Source organism: Lethenteron reissneri, chromosome 21 (assembly GCF_015708825.2).
Source record: "Lethenteron reissneri isolate LAM-NWPU_2019-01 chromosome 21, ASM1570882v1, whole genome shotgun sequence".
Classification (NCBI taxonomy): Eukaryota; Metazoa; Chordata; class Hyperoartia; order Petromyzontiformes; family Petromyzontidae; genus Lethenteron; species Lethenteron reissneri.
Genome location: NC_083799.1, coordinates 16738679 through 16765261, shown reverse-complemented (window position 1 = coordinate 16765261; position 26583 = coordinate 16738679). Strand labels below are relative to the sequence as shown.

General features: G+C 53.6%; 1 protein-coding gene across 1 annotated transcript in view; it reads left to right on the top strand.

Moving 5' to 3' along the window:
- The first annotated feature begins 766 nt into the window (after positions 1-766).
- Positions 767-26583, top strand: part of LOC133345335 (uncharacterized) — a 58409-nt gene continuing 32592 nt past the window's right edge. Inside the window, exons 1-5 of the mRNA XM_061556012.1 lie at positions 767-872; positions 6602-6687; positions 11305-11429; positions 19051-19176; positions 23790-23878. Of these exons, the coding sequence (XP_061411996.1) occupies positions 6608-6687; positions 11305-11429; positions 19051-19176; positions 23790-23878 (420 nt within the window). The 5' untranslated portion in view covers positions 767-872; positions 6602-6607. The remainder of the gene's footprint in view (positions 873-6601; positions 6688-11304; positions 11430-19050; positions 19177-23789; positions 23879-26583) is intronic.

Here is a 26583-nt window from a genome sequence, read left to right as displayed (position 1 = left end):
GGGTGGCTAAAGCACAGCAAGTTGGCACAGTGGGGGCACAGGTGGTGCATCAGCCAGTCATCTCGGTCATCTCAGTCAGTCGACCCGTGGCACCTGCTGGGTCTGCCCCGTGACCTCCTGCCAGCGGGCGTTCGACACTTCGTGGCCTCAAGGTGCACATGGCCTGGCACAAGCGTCGTAGTGACGTCACCGCCACTTAGTGGCGAATGGCGGTTGTTGCTTGCTGGAATAAGACGGAAACGGCATAGATCCAGCCCCTTGGGCTCATTACAGCACTCAGACACAACACACAAAGATCCCCCGTGTAGCCTGTAACAGACTGTAGGGGCAAGTGCTGTTAGCGAGCACCTATGAAGGCCAGCACGGCACACGAGGGGGTGGGTGGCCAGCACCACGCCCGGCCGCCTTTGTCTCCCCAGTGCTAGCGATGATGTTTACACATCGCACCAGCGACCAATCAGAGCGCGCAAGCGATCGGAGCTCGGCCAATCGGAGCGGGGCAGCGGGTCTCGTCCCGCGCCCCGATTGTTCGCCTGCTGCTCAAGGGGGTTTCCAGCGCGATGCCGTTCACGGCGCGGGGGGGAGGGGCTGGGGGAGTTGTGGCGGAGGGGTGCACGGGGGTTGGGGGAGGGAGCGTTGTGGGGGGAGGGGGTCGGGTGGGGGGAGAGGGGGCGGGGGGGTTGTGGGGGGGCTTATTGGTTGTGAGGGGCGGGGTGAAGTGAAGGGGGCGGGGTGCAGGGCGGGGGTAGTAGGAGGGGCAGGGGGCGGGGCGTGCTAGTTGAGTGACAGCTGCGGCTTCTGTTTCTTGTCAGAAGCTGCGCAGCGAGAGGAGGCGAGAGGCGAAGACCCCGAGAGCTCAGAGACACCGCCAGGTGAGGGGGGGGGGGGCACGGGGACAGGGGGGCACGGGGACAGGGTTCTGGTCTCGGGTTCTCTGAGCCCCGAGCAGAGCGGTAGTTAAATAATGAGTGAGTTGCATAGTGAGTGAGTTGAATAGTGAGTGAGTTGAATAGTGAGTGAGTTGCATAGTGAGTGAGTTAAATAGTGAGTGAGTTAAATAATGAGTAAGTTAAATAGTGAGTGAGTTAAATAGTGAGTGAGTTGCATAGTGAGTGAGTTGAATAGTGAGTGAGTTGAATATTGAGTTAAATAGCGAGTGAGTTGAATAGTGAGTAAAATAATGAGTGAATTGAATAGTGAGGGAGTTGAATAGTGAGGTGATTAGTGAGTGCGTTAACTAGCAAGTAAGTTATAACTAGCGAGTGTTTACGTGCCAAGACGGCGACCAATGGGAGCGGGGCAACGGGGCCCGCCGCGCGCTCTGATTGGTCCCCTGGCGAAGGGGATTTCCGCGGCGTTTCTCTCAACCCGACCCGGACCCGCGCCGCTTCGGAAATCCCCGGCGGTGACGTCACCGTGCGAACACGCCCAGGGGGGGGGGGGGCGCGGGGGGGGCAGGTGAGGGGGACAAGTCGTGGCTCTCTGAGCCTCGAGCAGAGCGGTAGTTAAATAGTGACATAGAGAGTGAGTTGAACAGTGACATAGTGAGTGAGTTAAATAGTGACATAGTGAGTGAGTTAAATAGTGACATAGTGAGTGAGTTAAATAGTGACATAGAGAGTGAGTTGAACAGTGACATAGTGAGTGAGTTAAATAGTGACATAGTGAGTGAGTTAAATAGTGACATAGTGAGTGAGTTAAATAGTGACATAGAGAGTGAGTTGAACAGTGACATAGTGAGTGAGTTAAATAGTGACATAGTGAGTGAGTTAAATAGTGACATAGTGAGTGAGTTAAATAGAGTGAGTTAAACAGTGACATAGAGAGTGAGTTGAACAGTGACGTGCTGTGTAGTAGAATGGTGAGTAGTTGGCTGCTGCTGCTGCCCGTCTCAGCAGACGAGCTGCTCCAGTGGCGCGGTGCACCCTGGGAAATGTCGTCGTGAGTTCCCAGTCGTCTTGTTCAGTGTCAACATCGATGGCGAATGTCATCGGCACCACCGCGGGTGTTGCCATCCAAACCTCGTGGGGTTTTTGCTTTTCTTTTCAGTTTATTTTCAATTTTATTTTATTATTTGTATTTTCTATCTACGTGACTTTACCGAAAGAACCAAGAATATTAATTGCTGCAGTCACGAAGTCAAAATAGTTGAGAGTTTAGTTTGAGTCCCATCCCGACTTGGAATCCACCACCGCGAGGCGACCAATGGGAGGGGAGACGACGGCGACCAATGAGAAGGCGGCAGCAGCAGCAGCAGCAGGGCTCGTCGCGCGCTCTGATTGGTCGCCTGCTGCAGGGGGTTTCCAGGGCGTTGCCATGGCCCCGGGGGCGGCGCCGCCCGGAGACGGAAACCCCCGAGGGCGGTGACGTCACGGCACAGACACGCCCACAGGGGCTGGAGGCAGCCAATGGGAGACTGGCGCGGTGAGACACTGAGAGACACACAGAGACTCAGTGAGTGCCAAGTTAATACTGGTAGGAACGAAGAGGACCAGACCACCAATAGATTAATGTGTCCGTCCGTCCGTCCGTGTATCAACATCGCCCCCTACTGCAAACACTTGGCATGACCCTGTCCGACAAGATGGCCGCCCGCTCCCCCTGCGATCTGTGAACTAAACAAGATGGCCGTCGCTTCCGGCGCCTCACGGCGAAACTTTAAACTTCACTTCAAATTTACTTTACTGAAACGCAGCACGTTTTTTTAACACAGATACATTTATTAACACAGAGACGAGATACATTTAATCGCCTTATTTGTGCACGAAAAGCACGGCACGAGGCCTAGTGCGGCAGGCTTCGCGAGGCCTAGTGCGGCAGCCTTTGCGAGGCCTACTGCGGAAAAGGCATCGCGAGGCCTACTGCAGAGAAGGCTTCGCGAGGCCTACTGCAGGGAAGGCTTCGCGAGGCCTACTGCAGAGAAGGCATCGCGAGGCCTACTGCAGAGAAGGCTTCGCGAGGCCTACTGCAGGAGGCTTCGCGAGGCCTACTGCAGAGAAGGCATCGCGAGGCCTACTGCAGAGAAGGCTTCGCGAGGCCTACTGCAGGAGGCTTCGCGAGGCCTACTGCAGAGAAGGCATCGCGAGGCCTACTGCAGAGAAGGCTTCGCGAGGCCTACTGCAGGAGGCTTCGCGAGGCCTACTGCAGAGAAGGCATCGCGAGGCCTACTGCAGGGAAGGCTTCGCGAGGCCTACTGCAGAGAAGGCTTCGCGAGGCCTACTGCAGAGAAGGCATCGCGAGGCCTACTGCAGAGAAGGCTTCGCGAGGCCTACTGCAGAGAAGGCTTCGCGAGGCCTAGTGCAGAAGGCTTCGCGAGGCCTACTGCAGAGAAGGCATCGCGAGGCCTACTGCAGAGAAGGCATCGCGAGGCCTACTGCAGGAGGCTTCGCGAGGCCTACTGCAGAGAAGGCATCGCGAGGCCTACTGCAGAGAAGGCTTCGCGAGGCCTACTGCAGGAGGCTTCGCGAGGCCTACTGCAGAGAAGGCATCGCGAGGCCTACTGCAGGGAAGGCTTCGCGAGGCCTACTGCAGAGAAGGCTTCGCGAGGCCTACTGCAGAGAAGGCATCGCGAGGCCTACTGCAGAGAAGGCTTCGCGAGGCCTACTGCAGAGAAGGCTTCGCGAGGCCTACTGCAGGAGGCTTCGCGAGGCCTACTGCAGAGAAGGCATCGCGAGGCCTACTGCAGAGAAGGCTTCGCGAGGCCTACTGCAGGAGGCTTCGCGAGGCCTACTGCAGAGAAGGCATCGCGAGGCCTACTGCAGAGAAGGCATCGCGAGGCCTACTGCAGAGAAGGCTTCGCGAGGCCTACTGCAGAGAAGGCATCGCGAGGCCTACTGCAGAGAAGGCTTCGCGAGGCCTACTGCAGAGAAGGCTTCGCGAGGCCTACTGCAGAGAAGGCTTCGCGAGGCCTACTGCAGAGAAGGCTTCGCGAGGCCTAGTGCAGAAGGCTTCGCTAGGTCTACTGCAGAGAAGGCTTCGCGAGGCCTAGTGCAGCAGGCTTCGCGAGGCCTAGTGCGGCAGGCTTCGCGAGGCCTACTGCAGAGAAGGCATCGCGAGGCCTACTGCAGAGAAGGCATCGCGAGGCCTACTGCAGAGAAGGCTTCGCGAGGCCTTCTGCAGAGAAGGCTTCGCGAGGCCTACTGCAGAGAAGGCATCGCGAGGCCTACTGCAGAGAAGGCATCGCGAGGCCTTCTGCAGAGAAGGCTTCGCGAGGCCTACTGCAGGGAAGGCTTCGCGAGGCCTACTGCAGAGGCTTCGCGAGGCCTAGTGCAGAAGGCTTCACGAGGCCTAGTGCAGAAGGCTTCGCTAAGTCTACTGCAGAGAAGGCTTCGCGAGGCCTAGTGCGGCAGGCTTCGCGAGGCCTAGTGCGGGAGGCTTCGCGAGGCCTAGTGCAGAAGGTGGTGGTGGGGGGTGGTGGGGTAGTGGTGGGGTTGGGTGGTGGTGGGGGGTGGTGGGGGGGTGGTGAGGGCTGGTGGGAGGGGTGGTGTTGGGGGGTGTTGGGGGGGGGGCTGTCAACTGGTGTAGGAGGCGGTGCACTTCTCTGCTTCAATTTTGTTGCGATTTATTATCTGCACACAAACAAAACCACCGAGAAGTAAGACGCGCCACCCAGCCCTGCCTCCCCCGCCCTATCCCCCCACCAATATTTGAGTGATATTATAATTAAAAACAATGATGCAGCACCCCCGCTTTTACATTAGTAAGCAAATCACAGCAAGATGAGTTTTTTGCACACTACAGGCAACACATTTTCTCCAGTCACTGCCTTAAACCCGTTCAGTCGACTGAGTGGAACAACAGAATAGGCGGCTAAATACGGACTGAGTGGCACATAGAACACATTCCTGCGGAGGGAGCTGGTAGGAACATTGGGTTGCTCGGTCAATGGCCAGGGTCAACGGCGGCGTGGTGTATTCCTCAAATATGTCCGACTGTGAGGGCGGGCACAAGCCGGCGTGAGTAGGTTAAACGTTGAGTTTTATAAGGACACCACGGGGTGACCAGCCCCTCCCCACCCAGCCCCTCCCCACCCAGCCCCTCCCCACCCAGCCCGGTCGATATCCCTGTACCGGGATTAAGTATTATTCCTAGCAGCCCACCCCGCAGGGTCCTGTTTAGTAAATCGTGCTCAGTAATGAAAAAGTAATGAGTATTCAGTGAACTCGTGAGTAGTGAGTAACTAATGCTTGCTGGGTAATGAGTGCTGAGTAAATGAGTTAAGGAGTGAGTAGTTAGTTATTGAGTAGTTAAGCAGTGAGTATTTAACTCATGAGTAGTAAAGTAGTGAGTAGTTAAGTGGTGAGTAGTTAAGTAGTGAGTGAGTTAATTAGTGAGTAGTTAATTAGTGAGTGCTTGAGTGGAGTGGCCTCGCGTCTCACGCGGTCACGTGACGCTCGGAATTCCCCCACCACGAGGCGACCAATCGGAGCGAAGGAGAAATGATGACAGCCAATCGCGGCGAGGCACGGGGCTCGTCCCGCGCCCTGATTGGTGGCCTGGTGCAGGGGGTTTCCAGCGCGTTTGGCGCAGAAGCTGCACGGAGCCAGCCGGCAAAACGTGTCTCTCTCCTCCTTCCTGCTGCCTGTGCTGCACACACAAAGTGTCTCTCTCCTCCTTCCTGCTGCCTGTGCTGCACACACAACGTGTCTCTCTCCTCCTTCCTGCTGCCTGTGCTGCACACACAACGTGTCTCGTCTCCGTCTGTCTCTCACTTCCTCTGCCCCCTCTCCTCCCTCCACTGCACCTCACCCACGCCTCTCCCCCACCTCCCTGTGGGTCTCTCACCCTCGCTCTCATCACAGGGCGCAGGGACAGGTGAACTCATCAAACTTTATTTATGTATTCAGCCAAGTAGACTGTGCACATTCCACTCGTGGGGAATTAATTAAACACAAATCACTGCGCTCATCTCTCATTTCCCCTCCTCACTTGAGCTGCTGTGGCAAAGTCACGAAATGAGTCCGATGGCCGCGCTGCCCACGAGACGTGTTCTGGGTGAGATCACGTGACTTGACGCTCACCCAGAACACCTCCATGACGGGTCACGTTGGTCACCACAGGCTGCGTGTTACACTGGCCTAGAGGGGGTCTAGAGGGGCGTCTAGAGGGGGGCCTAGAGGGGGGGGGTCTAGAGGGGGGTCTAGAGGGGGTCTAGAGGGGCGTCTAGAGGGGGGCCTAGAGGGGGGGGGTCTAGAGGGGGGTCTAGAGGGGGTCTAGAGGGGATCTAGAGGGGGGTCTAGAGGGGGGTCTAGTGGAGGGCCTAGAGGAGGGTCTAGAGGAGGGTCTAGAGGGGGTCTAGAGGGGGTCTAGAGGGGGTCTAGAGGGGGTCTAGAGGGGGTCTAGAGGGGGGTCTAGAGGGGGTCTAGAGGGGGTCTAGAGGGGGTCTAGAGGGGGCCTACAGGGGGGTCTAGTGGAGGGCCTAGAGGAGGGTCTAGAGGAGGGTCTAGAGGGGGTCTAGAGGGGGGTCTAGAGGGGGTCTAGAGGGGGGTCTAGAGGGGGGTCTAGAGGGGGGTCTAGAGGGGGGTCTAGAGGGGGTCTAGAGGGGGTCTAGAGGGGGTCTAGAGGGGGTCTAGAGCTGTCCGTGGTGTCGCTTGTGCCTCAGGAGACGATGGCGGCGGAAGTGGAGGCCCACAAGCTGCTGGTGCGGCGATGCGTCGACGACCTCAAGAAGCTCGACGGCGCCAGCAGGTGTGTCACTGTGCACCACCACACAGTGTGTCACTGTGCACCACCACACAGTGTGTCACTGTGCACCACCACACAGTGTGTCACTGTGCACCACCACACAGTGTGTCACTGTGCACCACCACACAGTGTGTCACTGTGCACCACCACACAGCGTGTCACTGTGCACCACCACAGAGTGTGTCACTGTGCACCACCACACAGTGTGTCACTGTGCACCACCACACAGTGTGTCACTGTGCACCACCACACAGTGTGTCACTGTGCACCACCACGCAGTGTGTCACTGTGCACCACCACGCAGTGTGTCACTGTGCACCACCACGCAGTGTGTCACTGTGCACCACCACACAGTGTGTCACTGTGCACCACCACACAGTGTGTCACTGTGCACCACCACACAGTGTGTCACTGTGCACCACCACACAGTGTGTCACTGTGCACCACCACGCAGTGTGTCACTGTGCACCACCACGCAGTGTGTCACTGTGCACCACCACGCAGTGTGTCACTGTGCACCACCACGCAGTGTGTCACTGTGCACCACCACACAGTGTGTCACTGTGCACCACCACACTGTGTGTCACTGTGCACCACCACACAGCGTGTCACTGTGCACCACCACGCAGTGTGTCACTGTGCACCACCACGCAGTGTGTCACTGTGCACCACCACGCAGTGTGTCACTGTGCACCACCACGCAGTGTGTCACTGTGCACCACCACACAGTGTGTCACTGTGCACCACCACACAGTGTGTCACTGTGCACCACCACACAGCGTGTCACTGTGCACCACCACGCAGTGTGTCACTGTGCACCACCACGCAGTGTGTCACTGTGCACCACCACGCAGTGTGTCACTGTGCACCGCCACGCAGTGTCTCACTGTGCACCACCACGCAGTGTGTCACTGTGCACCGCCACGCAGTGTGTCACTGTGCACCACCACACAGTGTGTCACTGTGCACCACCACACAGTGTGTCACTGTGCACCGCCACACAGTGTCTCACTGTGCACCACCACACAGTGTGTCACTGTGCGCCACCACGCAGTGTGTCACTGTGCACCACCACACAGTGTGTCACTGTGCACCACCACGCAGTGTGTCACTGTGCACCACCACACAGTGTGTCACTGTGCACCACCACACAGTGTGTCACTGTGCACCACCACGCAGTGTGTCACTGTGCACCACCACACAGCGTGTCACTGTGCACCACCACACAGTGTGTCACTGTGCACCACCACACAGCGTGTCACTGTGCACCACCACGCAGTGTGTCACTGTGCACCACCACACAGTGTGTCACTGTGCACCACCACACAGTGTGTCACTGTGCACCACCACACAGTGTGTCACTGTGCACCACCACACAGTGTGTCACTGTGCACCACCACACAGTGTGTCACTGTGCACCACCACACAGTGTGTCACTGTGCACCACCACACAGCGTGTCACTGTGCACCACCACACAGTGTGTCACTGTGCACCACCACACAGTGTGTCACTGTGCACCACCACACAGTGTGTCACTGTGCACCACCACGCAGTGTGTCACTGTGCACCACCACGCAGTGTGTCACTGTGCACCACCACGCAGTGTGTCACTGTGCACCACCACGCAGTGTGTCACTGTGCACCACCACGCAGTGTGTCACTGTGCACCACCACGCAGTGTGTCACTGTGCACCACCACACAGTGTGTCACTGTGCACCACCACACAGTGTGTCACTGTGCACCACCACACGGTGTGTCACTGTGCACCACCACGCAGTGTGTCACTGTGCACCACCACACAGTGTGTCACTGTGCACCACCACACAGTGTGTCACTGTGCACCACCACACGGTGTGTCACTGTGCACCACCACACAGTGTGTCACTGTGCACGCCGCTGGGGTAGTGGAGTTCGATTCCCGACCACGGCCAACGCCGCTGACGATTATCTGAACCGGTCATGGGCCTCCCCTAGGTCGATTCGGCCTCAAAATTAGTACCTGGTGCGGTGTGTAAACCACCCCCCACCACCACCCCCCTCCACCACTACCCCCTTTACCCCCATCATGATATCAGAGGTAACAGCGATGACCTAGGAGTTAGAGATAACAGCGGGTTACAATTGTGTGAGAGTTAACAACAGTTACCATGGTGTGAGAGTTAACAGTTACCATGGTGTGAGAGTTAACAACAGTTACCATGGTGTGAGAGTTAACAGTTACCATGGTGTGAGAGTTAACAACAGTTACCATGGTGTGAGAGTTAACAACAGTTACCATGGTGTGAGAGGTAACAACAGTTACAATGGTGTGAGAGGTAACAACAGTTACAATGGTGTGAGAGTAAACAACAGTTACCATGGTGTGAGAGTGAACAACAGTTACCATGGTGTGAGAGTTAACAACAGTTACCATGGTGTGAGAGTTAACAACAGTTACCATGGTGTGAGAGTGAACAACAGTTACCATGGTGTGAGAGGTAACAACAGTTACCATGGTGTGAGAGTTAACATCAGTTACCATGGTGTGAGAGTTAACAACAGTTACCATGGTGTGAGAGTGAACAACAGTTACCATGGTGTGAGAGGTAACAACAGTTACCATGGTGTGAGAGTTAACATCAGTTACCTAGGTGTGAGAGTTAACAACAGTTACCATGGTGTGAGAGGTAACAACAGTTACCATGGTGTGAGAGTTAACAGTTACCATGGTGTGAGAGTTAACAGTTACCATGGAGTGAGAGTTAACAACAGTTACCATGGAGTGAGAGTTAACAGTTACCATGGTGTGAGAGTTAACAGTTACCATGGTGTGAGAGTTAACAACAGTTACCATGGTGTGAGAGTTAACAGCAGTTACCATGGTGTGAGAGTTAACATCAGTTACCATGGTGTGAGAGTTAACAACAGTTACCATGGTGTGAGAGTTAACAACAGTTACCATGGTGTGAGAGTTAACAGTTACCATGGAGTGAGAGTTAACAACAGTTACCATGGTGTGAGAGTTAACAACAGTTACCATGGTGTGAGAGTTAACAGTTACCATGGTGTGAGAGTTAACAACAGTTACCATGGTGTGAGAGTTAACAGCAGTTACCATGGTGTGAGAGTTAACATCAGTTACCATGGTGTGAGAGTTAACAGTTACCATGGTGTGAGAGTTAACAACAGTTACCATGGTGTGAGAGTTAACAACAGTTACCATGGTGTGAGAGTTAACATCAGTTACCATGGTGTGAGAGTTAACAGTTACCATGGTGTGAGAGTTAACAACAGTTACCATGGAGTGAGAGTTAACAACAGTTACCATGGTGTGAGAGTTAACAACAGTTACCATGGAGTGAGAGTTAACAACAGTTACCATGGTGTGAGAGTTAACAACAGTTACCATGGTGTGAGAGGTAACAACAGTTACCATGGAGTGAGAGTTAACAACAGTTACCATGGAGTGAGAGTTAACAACAGTTACCATGGTGTGAGAGTTAACAACAGTTACCATGGAGTGAGAGTTAACAACAGTTACCATGGTGTGAGAGTTAACAACAGTTACCATGGTGTGAGAGTTAACAACAGTTACCATGGTGTGAGAGTTAACAGCAGTTACCATGGTGTGAGAGTTAACATCAGTTACCATGGTGTGAGAGTTAACAGTTACCATGGTGTGAGAGTTAACAACAGTTACCATGGTGTGAGAGTTAACAACAGTTACCATGGAGTGAGAGTTAACAACAGTTACCATGGTGTGAGAGTTAACAGTTACCATGGTGTGAGAGTTAACAACAGTTACCATGGTGTGAGAGTTAACAGCAGTTACCATGGTGTGAGAGTTAACATCAGTTACCATGGTGTGAGAGTTAACAGTTACCATGGTGTGAGAGTTAACAACAGTTACCATGGTGTGAGAGCTAACAACAGTTACCATGGTGTGAGAGTTAACATCAGTTACCATGGTGTGAGAGTTAACAGTTACCATGGTGTGAGAGTTAACAACAGTTACCATGGAGTGAGAGTTAACAACAGTTACCATGGTGTGAGAGTTAACAACAGTTACCATGGAGTGAGAGTTAACAACAGTTACCATGGTGTGAGAGTTAACAAAAGTTACCATGGTGTGAGAGGTAACAACAGTTACCATGGAGTGAGAGTTAACAACAGTTACCATGGAGTGAGAGTTAACAACAGTTACCATGGTGTGAGAGTTAACAACAGTTACCATGGAGTGAGAGTTAACAACAGTTACCATGGTGTGAGAGTTAACAACAGTTACCATGGTGTGAGAGTTAACAGTTACCATGGCGTGAGAGTTAACAACAGTTACCATGGTGTGAGAGGTAACAACAGTTGCCATGGTGTGAGAGTTAACATCAGTTACCATGGTGTGAGAGTTAACAACAGTTACCATGGTGTGAGAGATAACAGCAGTTACCATGGTGTGAGAGGTAACAACAGTTGCCATGGTGTGAGAGTTAACAACAGTTACCATGGTGTGAGAGTTAACAACAGTTACCATGGCGTGAGAGTTAACAGTTACCATGGTGTGAGAGTTAACAACAGTTACCATGGCGTGAGAGTTAACAGTTACCATGGTGTGAGAGTTAACAACAGTTACCATGGTGTGCAGGTACCAGGTGGCCACCTTCATCCCTTCAATCCAGAAGCTCGGTGATCTGAATCTCAAGCTCCTGAGGCTGCCCAAGAGCCTCAGTGAGGATGTGGCGGACGTGATGGCACAGCAGGGAGCAGCTGGTCAGTGATACAGCTCACAGCTCACTCTCACTCACAGCTCACTCTCACACACAGCTCACTCTCACTCATAGCTCACTCTCACTCACAGCTCACTCACTCACAGCTCACTCTCACTCACAGCTCACTCTCACACACAGCTCACTCTCACTCACAGCTCACTCACTCACAGCTCACTCTCACTCACAGCTCACTCTCACTCACAGCTCACTCTCACTCACAGCTCACTCTCACACACAGCTCACTCATAGCTCACTCTCACACACAGCTCACTCTCACTCACAGCTCACTCTCACTCACAGCTCACTCTCACTCACAGCTCACTCTCACTCACAGCTCACTCTCACTCACAGCTCACTCTCACACACAGCTCACACTCACTCACAGCTCACTCTCACACACAGCTCACTCTCACTCACAGCTCACTCACTCACAGCTCACTCACAGCTCACTCTCACTCACAGCTCACTCTCACAGCTCACTCTCACTCACACACACAGCTCACTCTCACTCGCAGCTCACTCATACACAGCTCACACTCACACACAGCTCACTCACAGCTCACTCTCACACATAGCTCACTCTCACTCACAGCTCACTCTCACTCACAGCTCACTCTCACACACAGCTCACTCACAGCTCACTCTCACTCACAGCTCACTCTCACTCACAGCTCACTCTCACTCACAGCTCACTCTCACACACAGCTCACTCTCACTCACAGCTCACTCACACACACAGCTCACTCACAGCTCACTCACACTCACTCACAGCTCACTCACACTCACTCACAGCTCACTCTCACACACAGCTCACTCTCACACACAGCTCACTCTCACACACAGCTCACTCTCACACACAGCTCACTCTCATACACAGCTCACTCTCACACACAGCTCACTCTCACACACAGCTCACTCTCACTCATAGCTCACTCTCACACACAGCTCACTCTCACTCACAGCTCACTCTTCCAGACAGCTCACTCTCACTCACAGCTCACTCTCACACACAGCTCACTCTCACTCACAGCTCACTTTCACACACAGCTCACTCTCACTCACAGCTCACTCACACACACAGCTCACTCTCACACACAGCTCACTCTCACTCACAGCTCACTCTCACTCACAGCTCACTCTCACTCACAGCTCACTCTCACACACAGCTCACTCTCAGCTCACTCTCACTCATAGCTCACTCTCACTCACAGCTCACTCTCACTCATAGCTCACTCTCATTCACAGCTCACTCTCACTCACAGCTCACTCTCACACACAGCTCACTCTCACACACAGCTCACTCTCACTCACAGCTCACTCACACACAGCTCACTCTCACTCACAGCTCACTCACAGCTCACTCTCACTCACAGATCACTCTCACTCACAGATCACTCTCACTCACAGCTCACTCTCACTCACAGCTCACTCACACTCACAGCTCACTCACACTCACTCACAGCTCACTCACACTCACAGCTCACTCACAGCTCACTCACACACACAGCTCACTCTTATACACAGCTCACTTTCACACACAGCTCACTCTCACTCATAGCTCACTCTCACACACAGCTCACTCTCACTCATAGCTCACTCTCACACACAGCTCACTCTCACTCACAGCTCACTCTCACTCACAGCTCACTCTCACTCACAGCTCACTTTCACTCATAGCTCACTCTCACTCACAGCTCACTCTCACACACAGCTCACTCTCACTCATAGCTCACTCACAGCTCACTCTCACTCATAGCTCACTCTCACACACAGCTCACTCTCACTCACAGCTCACTCTTCCAGACAGCTCACTCACACACAGCTCAATCTCACTCACAGCTCACTCTCACTCACAGCTCACTCTCACACACAGCTCACTCTCACACACAGCTCACTCACACACACAGCTCACTCTCACACACAGCTCACTCTCACTCACAGCTCACTCACACACACAGCTCACTCTCACTCATAGCTCACTCTCACTCATAGCTCACTCTCACAGCTCACTCTCACACACAGCTCACTCTCACTCACAGCTCACTTTCACTCTCACACACAGCTCACTCTCACTCACAGCTCACTCACAGCTCACTCTCACTCACAGCTCACTCTCACTCACAGCTCACTCTCACTCACAGCTCGCTCTCACACACAGCTCACTCTCACAGCTCACTCTCACTCATAGCTCACTCTCACTCACAGCTCACTCTCACTCATAGCTCACTCTCACTCACAGCTCACTCAAACACAGCTCACTCATAGGTCACACACACAGCTCACTCTCACTCACAGCTTACTCTCACACACAGCTCACTCTCACACACAGCTCACTCTCACACACAGCTCACTCTCACATACAGCTCACTCATACACACAGCTCACTCACACTCACAGCTCACTCACAGCTCACTCTCACACAGCTCACTCTCACTCACAGCTCACTCACACACAGCTCACTCTCACTCACAGCTCACTCACAGCTCACTCTCACTCACAGATCACTCTCACTCACAGCTCACTCTCACTCACAGCTCACTCACACTCACAGCTCATTCACAGCTCACTCTCACACAGTTCACTCTCACTCACAGCTCACTCACACACAGCTCACTCTCACTCACAGCTCACTCACAGCTCACTCTCACTCACAGATCACTCTCACTCACAGCTCACTCTCACTCACAGCTCACTCACACTCACAGCTCATTCACAACTCACTCTCACTCACAGATCACTCACACACACAGCTCACTCTCATACACAGCTCACTCTCACTCACAGTTCACTCACACACACAGCTCACTCTCACACACAGCTCACTCTCACTCACAGCTCACTCTCACTCACAGCTCACTCTCACTCACAGCTCACTCACAGCTCACTCACACACACAGCTCACTCACACACAGCTCACTCTCACTCACAGCTCACTCTCACTCACAGCTCACTCTCACTCACAGCTCACTCACAGCTCACTCACACACACAGCTCACTCTCACTCACAGCTCACTCACAGCTCACTCTCACACACAGCTCACTCTCACTTACAGCTCACTCTCACTCACAGCTCACTCACAGCTCACTCTCACTCACAGCTCACTCTCACTCACAGCTCACTCACAGCTCACTCTCACACACAGCTCACTCTCACTTACAGCTCACTCTCACTCACAGCTCACTCTCACCCACAGCTCACTCTCACTCACCGCTCACTCACACACAGCTCAATCTCACTCACAGCTCACTCTCACACACAGCTCACTCACACTCACAGCTCACTGTCACAGCTCACTCTCACTCACAGCTCACTCACACACAGCTCAATCTCACTCACAGCTCACTCTCACTCACAGCTCACTCTCACACACAGCTCACTCTCACACACAGCTCACTCTCACTCACAGCTCACTCACACACAGCTCACTCTCACTCACAGCTCACTCACAGCTCACTCTCACACACAGCTCAATCTCACTCACAGCTCACTCTCACTCACAGCTCACTCTCACACACAGCTCACTCTCACACACAGCTCACTCTCACTCACAGCTCACTCTCACACACAGCTCACTCTCACACACAGCTCACTCTCACTCACAGCTCACTCTTACTCACAGCTCACTCTCACATACAGCTCACTCTCACTCACAGCTCAATCTCACTCACAGCTCACTCACAGCTCACTCACAGCTCACTCTCACTCACAGCTCACTCACAGTTCACTCTCACACACAGCTCACTCTCACTCACAGCTCGCTCACTCACAGCTCACTCTCACTCACAGCTCACTCACAGCTCACTCTCACTCACAGCTCACTCTCACTCACAGCTCACTCTCACTCACAGCTCACTCTCACACACAGCTCACTCTCACTCACAGCTCACTCTCACTCACAGCTCACTCACACAACTCACTCACACACACAGCTCACTCACAGCTCACTCTCACTCACAGCTCACTCTCACTCACAGCTCACTCTCACTCACAGCTCACTCTCACACACAGCTCACACACACACACAGCTCACTCTCACTCACAGCTCACTCTCACACACAGCTCACTCACAGCTCACTCTCACTCACAGCTCACACACAGCTCACTCTCACACACAGCTCACTCTCACACACAGCTCACTCTCACTCACAGCTCACTCTCACTCACAGCTCACTCTCACACACAGCTCACTCTCACACACAGCTCACTCTCACTCACAGCTCACTCTCACACACAGCTCACTCTCACTCACAGCTCACTCACAGCTCACTCACACACAGCTCACTCTCACACACAGCTCACTCTCACTCACAGCTCACTCTCACTCATAGCTCACTCTCACTCACAGCTCACTCTCACTCACAGCTCACTCTCACTCACAGCTCACTCTCACTCACAGCTCACTCTCACTCACAGCTCACTCACACTCACAGCTCATTCACAGCTCACTCTCACACAGCTCACTCTCACTCACAGCTCACTCACACACAGCTCACTCTCACTCACAGCTCACTCACAGCTCACTCTCACTCACAGATCACTCTCACTCACAGCTCACTCTCACTCACAGCTCACTCTCACTCACAGTTCACTCACACACACAGCTCACTCTCATACACAGCTCACTCTCACTCACAGTTCACTCACACACACAGCTCACTCTCACACACAGCTCACTCTCACTCACAGCTCACTCTCACTCACAGCTCACTCTCACTCACAGCTCACTCACAGCTCACTCACACACACAGCTCACTCACACACAGCTCACTCTCACTCACAGCTCACTCTCACTCACAGCTCACTCTCACTCACAGCTCACTCACAGCTCACTCACACACACAGCTCACCATCACACACAGCTCACTCTCACTCACAGCTCACTCTCACTCACAGCTCACTCACACAACTCACTCACACACACAGCTCACTCACAGCTCACTCTCACTCACAGCTCACTCTCACTCACAGCTCACTCTCACTCACAGCTCACTCTCACACACAGCTCACACACACACACAGCTCACTCTCACTCACAGCTCACTCTCACACACAGCTCACTCACAGCTCACTCTCACTCACAGCTCACACACAGCTCACTCTCACACACAGCTCACTCTCACTCACAGCTCACTCTCACTCACAGCTCACTCTCACTCACAGCTCACTCTCACACACAGCTCACTCTCACACACAGCTCACTCTCACTCACAGCTCACTCTCACACACAGCTCACTCTCACTCACAGCTCACTCACAGCTCACTCACACACAGCTCACTCTCACACACAGCTCACTCTCACTCACAGCTCACTCTCACTCATAGCTCACTCTCACTCACAGCTCACTCTCACTCACAGCTCACTCTCACTCACAGCTCACTCTCACTCACAGCTCACTCTCACTCACAGCTCACTCACACTCACAGCTCATTCACAGCTCACTCTCACACAGCTCACTCTCACTCACAGCTCACTCACACACAGCTCACTCTCACTCACAGCTCACTCACAGCTCACTCTCACTCACAGATCACTCTCACTCACAGCTCACTCTCACTCACAGCTCACTCTCACTCACAGTTCACTCACACACACAGCTCACTCTCATACACAGCTCACTCTCACTCACAGTTCACTCACACACACAGCTCACTCTCACACACAGCTCACTCTCACTCACAGCTCACTCTCACTCACAGCTCACTCTCACTCACAGCTCACTCACAGCTCACTCACACACACAGCTCACTCACACACAGCTCACTCTCACTCACAGCTCACTCTCACTCACAGCTCACTCTCACTCACAGCTCACTCACAGCTCACTCACACACACAGCTCACTCACACACACAGCTCACTCTCACTTACAGCTCACTCTCACCCACAGCTCACTCTCACTCACCGCTCACTCACACACAGCTCAATCTCACTCACAGCTCACTCTCACTCACAGCTCACTCTCACACACAGCTCACTCTTACTCACAGCTCACTCTCACTCACAGCTCACTCTCACTCACAGCTCACTCTCACTCTCACATACAGCTCACTCTCACACACAGCTCACTCTTACTCACAGCTCACTCTCACTCTCACATACAGCTCAATCTCACTCACAGCTCACTCTCACTCACAGCTCACTCACAGCTCACTCTCACTCACAGCTCACTCACAGTTCACTCTCACACACAGCTCGCTCACTCACTCTCACTCTCACACACAGCTCACTCTCACTCACAGCTCACTCTCACTCACAGCTCGCTCACTCACAGCTCACTCTCACTCACAGCTCACTCTCACTCACAGCTCACTCTCACTCACAGCTCACTCTCACACACAGCTCACTCTCACTCACAGCTCACTCTCACTCACAGCTCACTCACACAACTCACTCACACACACAGCTCACTCACAGCTCACTCTCACTCACAGCTCACTCTCACTCACAGCTCACTCTCACTCACAGCTCACTCTCACACACAGCTCACACACACACACAGCTCACTCTCACTCACAGCTCACTCTCACACACAGCTCACTCACAGCTCACTCTCACTCACAGCTCACTCTCACACACAGCTCACTCTCACACACAGCTCACTCACAGCTCACTCTCACTCACAGCTCACTCTCACTCACAGCTCACTCTCACTCATAGCTCACTCTCACAGCTCACTCACACAGCTCACTCTCACTCACAGCTCACTCTCACACACAGCTCACTCATAGCTCACTCTCACTCACAGCTCACTCTCACTCACAGCTCACTCTCACTCACAGCTCACTCTCACACACAGCTCACTCTCACACACAGCTCACTCTCACTCACAGCTCACTCTCACACACAGCTCACTCTCACTCACAGCTCACTCTCACACACAGCTCACTCTCACTCACAGCTCACTCTCACACACAGCTCACTCACAGCTCTCTCACACACAGCTCACTCTCACACACAGCTCACTCTCACTTACAGCTCACTCTCACTCACAGCTCACTCTCACTCACAGCTCACTCTCACTCACAGCTCACTCTCACTCACAGCTCACTCTCACTCAACTCACTCTCACACAGCCCACACGTAGAGCACATTCACATCGACGTCAGTCTCAGCTGCAACACAAGCAGATGGGTGGTCAGCTTACACAGACACCAAATTAACGCGCACAAACATGCACGCACACGCAACGCACGTGCAGGCACACACAGGCACCTACAGTCACGTACACAGCGGCTTGCCTCCACACGTGGTGCTCTCGTGTCCGTGTGTCTGTGTGTCTGTGTGTCCGTGAGTCTGTGTGTCTGTGTGTCTACGAGTGGGTGTGTCCGTGTGTCTGTGTGTCTGTGTGTCTGTGTGTCTACGAGTGGGTGTGTCCGTGTGTCTGTGTGTCCGTGTGTCTGTGTGTCTGTGTGTCTACGAGTGGGTGTGTCTGTGTGTCTGTGAGTCTATGTGTCTGTATGTCCGTGAGTCTGTGAGTGGGTGTGTCTGTGAGATGGTGTGTCTGTGTGTCTGTGTGTCTGTGTGTCTACGAGTGGGTGTGTCTGTGAGATGGTGTGTCTGTGTGTCTGTGTGTCTGTGTGTCTATGTCTGCACGTCTGCGTGTGTCTCTGTCTCCACACAGAGCTGCTGGCCCAGGCTCTCACGTCTCTGTCTGACAAGGACTCCCCGGTGCCCGACGCAAACACCAGACTCATCAACGCCACTGTGAGCATTCTGATGAGCTACACGGACTTCAGCCCAGCATTGGGTGAGCAACACGGAGCGAGTAGAGAGTGGTGGTAGTGGTGGTAGAGTAGAGTAGAGAGTGGTGGTGGTGGTGGTAGAGTAGTGTAGAGAGTGGTGGTAGTGGTGGTAGAGTAGAGTAGAGAGTGGTGGTAGTGGTGGTAGAGTAGAGTAGAGAGTGGTGGTAGTAGAGAGTGGTGGGGTAGAGTAGAGTAGAGAGTGGTGGTAGTGATGGTAGAGTAGAGTAGAGAGTGGTGGTTGTTGTGGTAGAGTAGAGTAGAGAGTGGTGGTAGTGGTGGTAGAGTAGAGTAGAGAGTGGTGGTAGTGGTGGTAGAGTAGAGTAGAGAGTGGTGGTAGTGGTGGTAGAGTAGAGTGGAGAGTGGTGGTAGTGGTGGTAGAGTAGAGTAGAGAGTGGTGGTAGTGGTGGTAGAGTAGAGTAGAGAGTGGTGGTAGTGGTGGTAGAGTAGAGTAGAGAGTGGTGGTAGTGGTGGTAGAGTAGAGTAGAGAGTGGTGGTAGTGGTGGTAGAGTAGAGTAGAGAGTGGTGGTAGTGGTGGTAGAGTAGAGTAGAGAGTGGTGGTAGTGGTGGTAGAGTAGAGTGGAGAGTGGTGGTAGTGGTGGTAGAGTAGAGTAGAGAGTGGTGGTAGTGGTGGTAGAGTAGTGTAGAGAGTGGTGGTAGTGGTGGTAGAGTAGAGTAGAGAGTGGTGGTAGTGGTGGTAGAGTAGAGTAGAGAGTGGTGGTGGTGGTGGTAGAGTAGTGTAGAGAGTGGTGGTAGTGGTGGTAGAGTAGAGTAGAGAGTGGTGGTAGTGGTGGTAGAGTAGAGTAGAGTGTGGTGGTAGTGGTGGTAGAGTAGAGTGGAGAGTGGTGGTAGTGGTGGTAGAGTAGAGTAGAGAGTGGTGGTAGTGGTGGTAGAGTAGAGTGGAGAGTGGTTGTAGTGGTGGTAGAGTAGAGTGGAGAGTGGTGGTAGTGGTGGTAGAGTAGAGTAGAGAGTGGTGGTAGTGGTGGTAGAGTAGAGTAGAGAGTGGTGGTAGTGGTGGTAGAGTAGAGTGGAGAGTGGTGGTAGTGGTGGTAGAGTAGAGTAGAGAGTGGTGGTAGTGGTGGTAGAGTAGAGTAGAGAGTGGTGGTAGTGGTGGTAGAGTAGAGTAGAGAGTGGTGGTAGTGGTGGTAGAGTAGAGTAGAGAGTGGTGGTAGTGGTGGTAGAGTAGAGTAGAGAGTGGTGGTAGTGGTGGTAGAGTAGAGTAGAGAGTGGTGGTAGTGGTGGTAGAGTAGAGTGGAGAGTGGTGGTAGTGGTGGTAGAGTAGAGTAGAGAGTGGTGGTAGTGGTGGTAGAGTAGAGTAGAGAGTGGTGGTAGTGGTGGTAGAGTAGAGTAGAGAGTGGTGGTAGTGGTGGTAGAGTAGAGTAGAGAGTGGTGGTAGTGGTGGTAGAGTAGAGTAGAGAGTGGTGGTAGTGATGGTAGAGTAGAGTAGAGAGTGGTGGTTGTTGTGGTAGAGTAGAGTAGAGAGTGGTGGTAGTGGTGGTAGAGTAGAGTGGAGAGTGGTGGTAGTGGTGGTAGAGTAGAGTGGAGAGTGGTGGTAGTGGTGGTAGAGTAGAGTAGAGAGTGGTGGTAGTGGTGGTAGAGTAGAGTAGAGAGTGGTGGTAGAGTAGAGTAGAGTGTGGTGGTAGTGGTGGTAGAGTAGAGTAGAGAGTGGTGGTAGTGGTGGTAGAGTAGAGTGGAGAGTGGTGGTAGTGGTGGTAGAGTAGAGTAGAGAGTGGTGGTTGTTGTGGTAGAGTAGAGTAGAGAGTGGTGGTAGTGGTGGTAGAGTAGAGTAGAGAGTGGTGATAGTGGTGGTAGAGTAGAGTAGAGAGTGGTGGTAGTGGTGGTAGAGTAGAGTGGAGAGTGGTGGTAGTGGTGGTAGAGTAGAGTAGAGAGTGGTGATAGTGGTGGTAGAGTAGAGTAGAGAGTGGTGGTGGTGGTGGTAGAGTAGAGGAGAGAGTGGTGGTAGTGGTGGTAGAGTAGAGTAGAGAGTGGTGGTGGTGGTGGTAGAGTAGAGTAGAGAGTGGTGGTTGTTGTGGTAGAGTAGAGTAGAGAGTGGTGGTAGAGTAGAGTAGAGTGTGGTGGTAGTGGTGGTAGAGTAGAGTGGAGAGTGGTGGTAGTGGTGGTAGAGTAGAGTAGAGAGTGGTGGTAGTGGTGGTAGAGTAGAGTGGAGAGTGGTTGTAGTGGTGGTAGAGTAGAGTGGAGAGTGGTGGTAGTGGTGGTAGAGTAGAGTAGAGAGTGGTGGTAGTGGTGGTAGAGTAGAGTAGAGAGTGGTGGTTGTTGTGGTAGAGTAGAGTGGAGAGTGGTGGTGGTGGTGGTAGAGTAGAGTGGAGAGTGGTGGTGGTGGTGGTAGAGTAGAGTGGAGAGTGGTTGTAGTGGTGGTAGAGTAGAGTAGAGAGTGGTGGTAGTGGTGGTAGAGTAGAGTAGAGAGTGGTGGTAGTGGTGGTAGAGTAGAGTAGAGAGTGGTGGTAGTGGTGGTAGAGTAGAGTAGAGAGTGGTGGTTGTTGTGGTAGAGTAGAGTGGAGAGTGGTGGTGGTGGTGGTAGAGTAGAGTGGAGAGTGGTTGTAGTGGTGGTAGAGTAGAGTAGAGAGTGGTGGTAGTGGTGGTAGAGTAGAGTAGAGAGTGGTGGTAGTGGTGGTAGAGTAGAGTAGAGAGTGGTGATAGTGGTGGTAGAGTAGAGTAGAGAGTGGTGGTGGTGGTGGTAGAGTAGAGTAGAGAGTGGTGGTAGTGGTGGTAGAGTAGAGTAGAGAGTGGTGGTGGTGGTGGTAGAGTAGAGTAGAGAGTGGTGGTTGTTGTGGTAGAGTAGAGTAGAGAGTGGTGGTAGAGTAGAGTAGAGTGTGGTGGTAGTGGTGGTAGAGTAGAGTGGAGAGTGGTGGTAGTGGTGGTAGAGTAGAGTAGAGAGTGGTGGTAGTGGTGGTAGAGTAGAGTGGAGAGTGGTTGTAGTGGTGGTAGAGTAGAGTGGAGAGTGGTGGTAGTGGTGGTAGAGTAGAGTAGAGAGTGGTGGTAGTGGTGGTAGAGTAGAGTAGAGAGTGGTGGTTGTTGTGGTAGAGTAGAGTGGAGAGTGGTGGTGGTGGTGGTAGAGTAGAGTGGAGAGTGGTGGTGGTGGTGGTAGAGTAGAGTGGAGAGTGGTTGTAGTGGTGGTAGAGTAGAGTAGAGAGTGGTGGTAGTGGTGGTAGAGTAGAGTAGAGAGTGGTGGTAGTGGTGGTAGAGTAGAGTAGAGAGTGGTGGTAGTGGTGGTAGAGTAGAGTAGAGAGTGGTGGTTGTTGTGGTAGAGTAGAGTGGAGAGTGGTGGTGGTGGTGGTAGAGTAGAGTGGAGAGTGGTTGTAGTGGTGGTAGAGTAGAGTAGAGAGTGGTGGTAGTGGTGGTAGAGTAGAGTAGAGAGTGGTGGTAGTGGTGGTAGAGTAGTGCAGAGAGTGGTGATAGTGGTGGTAGAGTAGAGTAGAGAGTGGTGATAGTGGTGGTAGAGTAGAGTAGAGAGTGGTGGTGGTAGAGTAGAGTAGAGAGTGGTGGTTGTGGTGGTAGAGTAGAGTACAGAGTGGTGGTAGTGGTGGTAGAGTAGAGTGGAGAGTGGTGGTAGTGGTGGTAGAGTAGAGTAGAGAGTGGTGGTGGTGGTGGTAGAGTAGAGTAGAGAGTGGTGGTAGTGGTGGTAGTGGTGGTAGAGTAGAGTAGAGAGTGGTGGTGGTGGTGGTAGAGTAGAGTAGAGAGTGGTTGTAGTGGTGGTAGAGTAGAGTAGAGAGTGGTGGTGGTTGTGGTAGAGTAGAGAGTGGTGGTGGTGGTGGTAGAGTAGAGTAGAGAGTGGTGGTTGTGGTGGTAGAGTAGAGTAGAGAGTGGTGGTAGTGGTGGTAGAGTAGAGTAGAGAGTGGTGGTGGTGGTGGTAGAGTAGAGTAGAGAGTGGTGGTTGTGGTGGTAGAGTAGAGTAGAGAGTGGTGGTGGTGGTGGTAGAGTAGAGTAGAGTGTGGTGGTAGTGGTGGTAGAGTAGAGTAGAGAGTGGTGGTAGTGGTGGTAGAGTAGAGTAGAGAGTGGTGGTAGTGGTGGTAGAGTAGAGTAGAGAGTGGTGGTAGTGGTGGTAGAGTAGAGTAGAGAGTGGTGGTAGTGGTGGTAGAGTAGAGTAGAGAGTGGTGGTGGTTGTTGTGGTGGTGCTGTGGGGAGTGGTGGTGTAGTTGTTAGCGCTACGCTGCACTACGAACCTGGTGACCTGAGTTCGATTCCCGCTCACGGCCAGTACCCAGTGACGATAATCTGAAACGGTCCTGGGCCTCCCGTAGGTCGACTCAGCCTCAACTGAGTACCTGGTGCGGTGTGTAAATATCGCCACTGGAGAGACAAAGGCGGTCGGGCGTGGTGCTGGTAGCCACCCCCTCGTGAGCTGTTCCGGCCTTCATAGGTGCTCGCTAACAGCACTTGCCCCGACAGTCTGTTACAGGCTACACGGGGGTCTTTGTCTTTGGTGCTTAGTGGTGGTGGTGGTGTTAGTGGTGCTGGTGGTGTTAGTGGAGGTGGTGGTTGGTGTTGGTGGTGTTTGTGGTTGTTGATGTGGTTGTTGTTGTGGTTGTTGACGTGGTTGTTGACGTGGTTGTTGACGTGGTTGTTGACGTGGTTGTTGACGTGGTTGTTGTGGTTGTGTCAGGCCGTGCTGTGGGTCAGTGCGGCACCATCAAACATCTCCTGGACATCCTGAAGCACCAGCCGCTGTGGGAGCGCAGCAAGACTGAGCCGGTACGGGGACACGTGGGGAGACACGGGGAGACGTGGGGAGACACGGGGAGACGCGGGGAGACACGCGGGGAGACACGGGGAGACACGGGGACACGCGGGGAGACGTGGGGCGATACGTGGGGAGACTCGGGGGGAGACACGGGGACACACGGGGAGATGTTGGGAGACTCGGGGGGAGACGTGGGGAGACGTGGGGAGACACGGGGAGACGTGGGGAGACACGGGGCGATACGTGGGGAGACACGGGGAGACGCGGGGAGATACGGGGAGACACGGGGAGACACGAGGAGACGTGGGGAGACATGAGGAGACACGGGGAGACACGGGGAGACGCGGGGAGACGTGGGGAGATGCGGGGAGACGCGGGGAGACGCGGGGAGACATGGGGTGAGTAGTAGATGATGGTGAGTAGTAGATGATGGTGAGTAGTAGATGATGGTGGGTAGTAGATGATGGTGAGTAGTAGATGATGGTGGCGAGTAGTAGATGATGGTGAGTAGTAGATGATGGAGGGTAGTAGATGATGGTGGCGAGTAGTAGATGATGGTGAGTAGTAGATGATGGAGGGTAGTAGATGATGGTGAGTAGTAGATGATGGTGAGGCGTCTGCATGTTTCATACTTAACGTCGTCATTGTTTACAACACACGCACACAGGTGAGTTACGTCAACAATTCACGTTTTATAGGCGAATGCAGTTCCACTATTCGTACTCATTCAACACAAATGATAATGGATGTTGCGTGGTCTTACCTTCACTTGTAGATGAAGTCCATTCGCCACTCCTTCTGGACAAAGATGTCAGTGACTTTGTTGTAGAAGTCCTCTTTGTTCTCTTTGAGTTGTTAAAGTCTCTCCGTCTCAGTCGAGGTGATTGCCAGGGATGAAAGTCGTCCTTGGTCAGTCCGATTCCCACTGTTTTGAGTCGTTTCACAGCAGAGAACCACGACCTCCAGCGGCCGCTGTTGCAGCTGGCGCAGCGAGCGCTGCCAGCAGCAGCTGAGTGACTCTGTCTCCTCACGAGCCGTCGGCATCAGATCATTGTGGGCCACAAAGCTGAGGAGCCGTTCGGGTGGTTTGCTTCGTTCCTCACCATTTGTGAACTATTCACTCCGACGAGGTCAGCCTTGAGTCTAACAAAGTCAGAGTTCCTCCACATTGTGATTGGCTCTGCAGTTTGGTGTCATCCAAATGTTGAGACATTTCATGAAATTTCCTGCAATCAACCAAACCGAGGAAAGTTAGCTCACCGGAATGATCAAACCTCGCTCTCACGTGAGCACTGATGTTGTCCACAATGTCATCAAACATTCTGTTCCTCTCATCTCTGATGGGCTGTCGACTTTGGGCAATGTCTGTCAGGCCACGTGCGACGCATTTCTGCTCCAATCGATCACAGAAGCTGTCAAACTCTTGTCTCTGGCGTCCCACAACTCCCATCGTGTCGCGGATTCGCTCACAGCAGAATCAGTGTCCACCACTTTGTTCTGCAGCACGCGACAGAGTGCATCGGGCTCGTTGAAAGTGCCCTCGTGTGCCACCGTGAAGAAGCAGGTTGATGCTTTTGACAGCCAGACGTCACGTCCGGCGGCCATCATGAGGGTGTCGTTGTCCCAGCCATCACCTGGAGCACGGCACGCAGATCGGACTGGTAGCTGCCGACCGTGAGAACGAGTCTAGAATCTGAGCTCCATCTGGTGGACGCTGCTCGTGGTGAACGTCACTTCACGACGTCGCCCAGGAGGTGGGGTGCACGTGGTCGACTCAGGAGGTGGGGGCACGTGGTCGACTCAGGAGGTGGGTGCACGTGGTCACTCAGGAGGGGGGTGCACGTGGTCACTCAGGAGGGGGGTGCACGTGGTCGACTCAGGAGGTGGGGGCACGTGGTCGACTCAGGAGGTGGGTGCACGTGGTCACTCAGGAGGGGGGTGCACGTGGTCACTCAGGAGGGGGGTGCACGTGGTCACTCAGGAGGGGGGTGCACGTGGTCGACTCAGGAGGTGGGTGCACGTGGTCACTCAGGAGGGGGGTGCACGTGGTCACTCAGGAGGGGGGTGCACGTGGTCACTCAGGAGGGGGGTGCACGTGGTCGACTCAGGAGGTGGGTGCACGTGGTCGACTCAGGAGGTGGGGGCACGTGGTCGACTCAGGAGGTGGGTGCACGTGGTCGACTCAGGAGGTGGGGGCACGTGGTCACTCAGGAGGGGGGTGCACGTGGTCGACTCAGGAGGGGGGTGCACGTGGTCGACTCAGGAGGTGGGTGCACGTGGTCGACTCAGGAGGTGGGTGCACGTGGTCGACTCAGGAGGTGGGTGCACGTGGTCGACTCAGGAGGTGGGTGCACGTGGTCGACTCAGGAGGTGGGGGCACGTGGTCGACTCAGGAGGTGGGGGCACGTGGTCGACTCAGGAGGTGGGGGCACGTGGTCGACTCAGGAGGTGGGGGCACGTGGTCGACTCAGGAGGTGGGGGCACGTGGTCGACTCAGGAGGTGGGTGCACGTGGTCGACTCAGTGAAGACGTCGCGAGCCCTTCGACTGTTTTAAACACGTTGACACTCAGGTGCGCATCTTGCTGAGAGCGAGATGAGCGCCAGCTTCAACTTGTGTGCGTAGCAATGTGTGAGCCTGGCTTCAGGCACCTTGTCTGTAGCCTTGGCCTGCACCCCACGAAGACCTGATGCCGTCACAGTCTGAGCTCCCAGCTC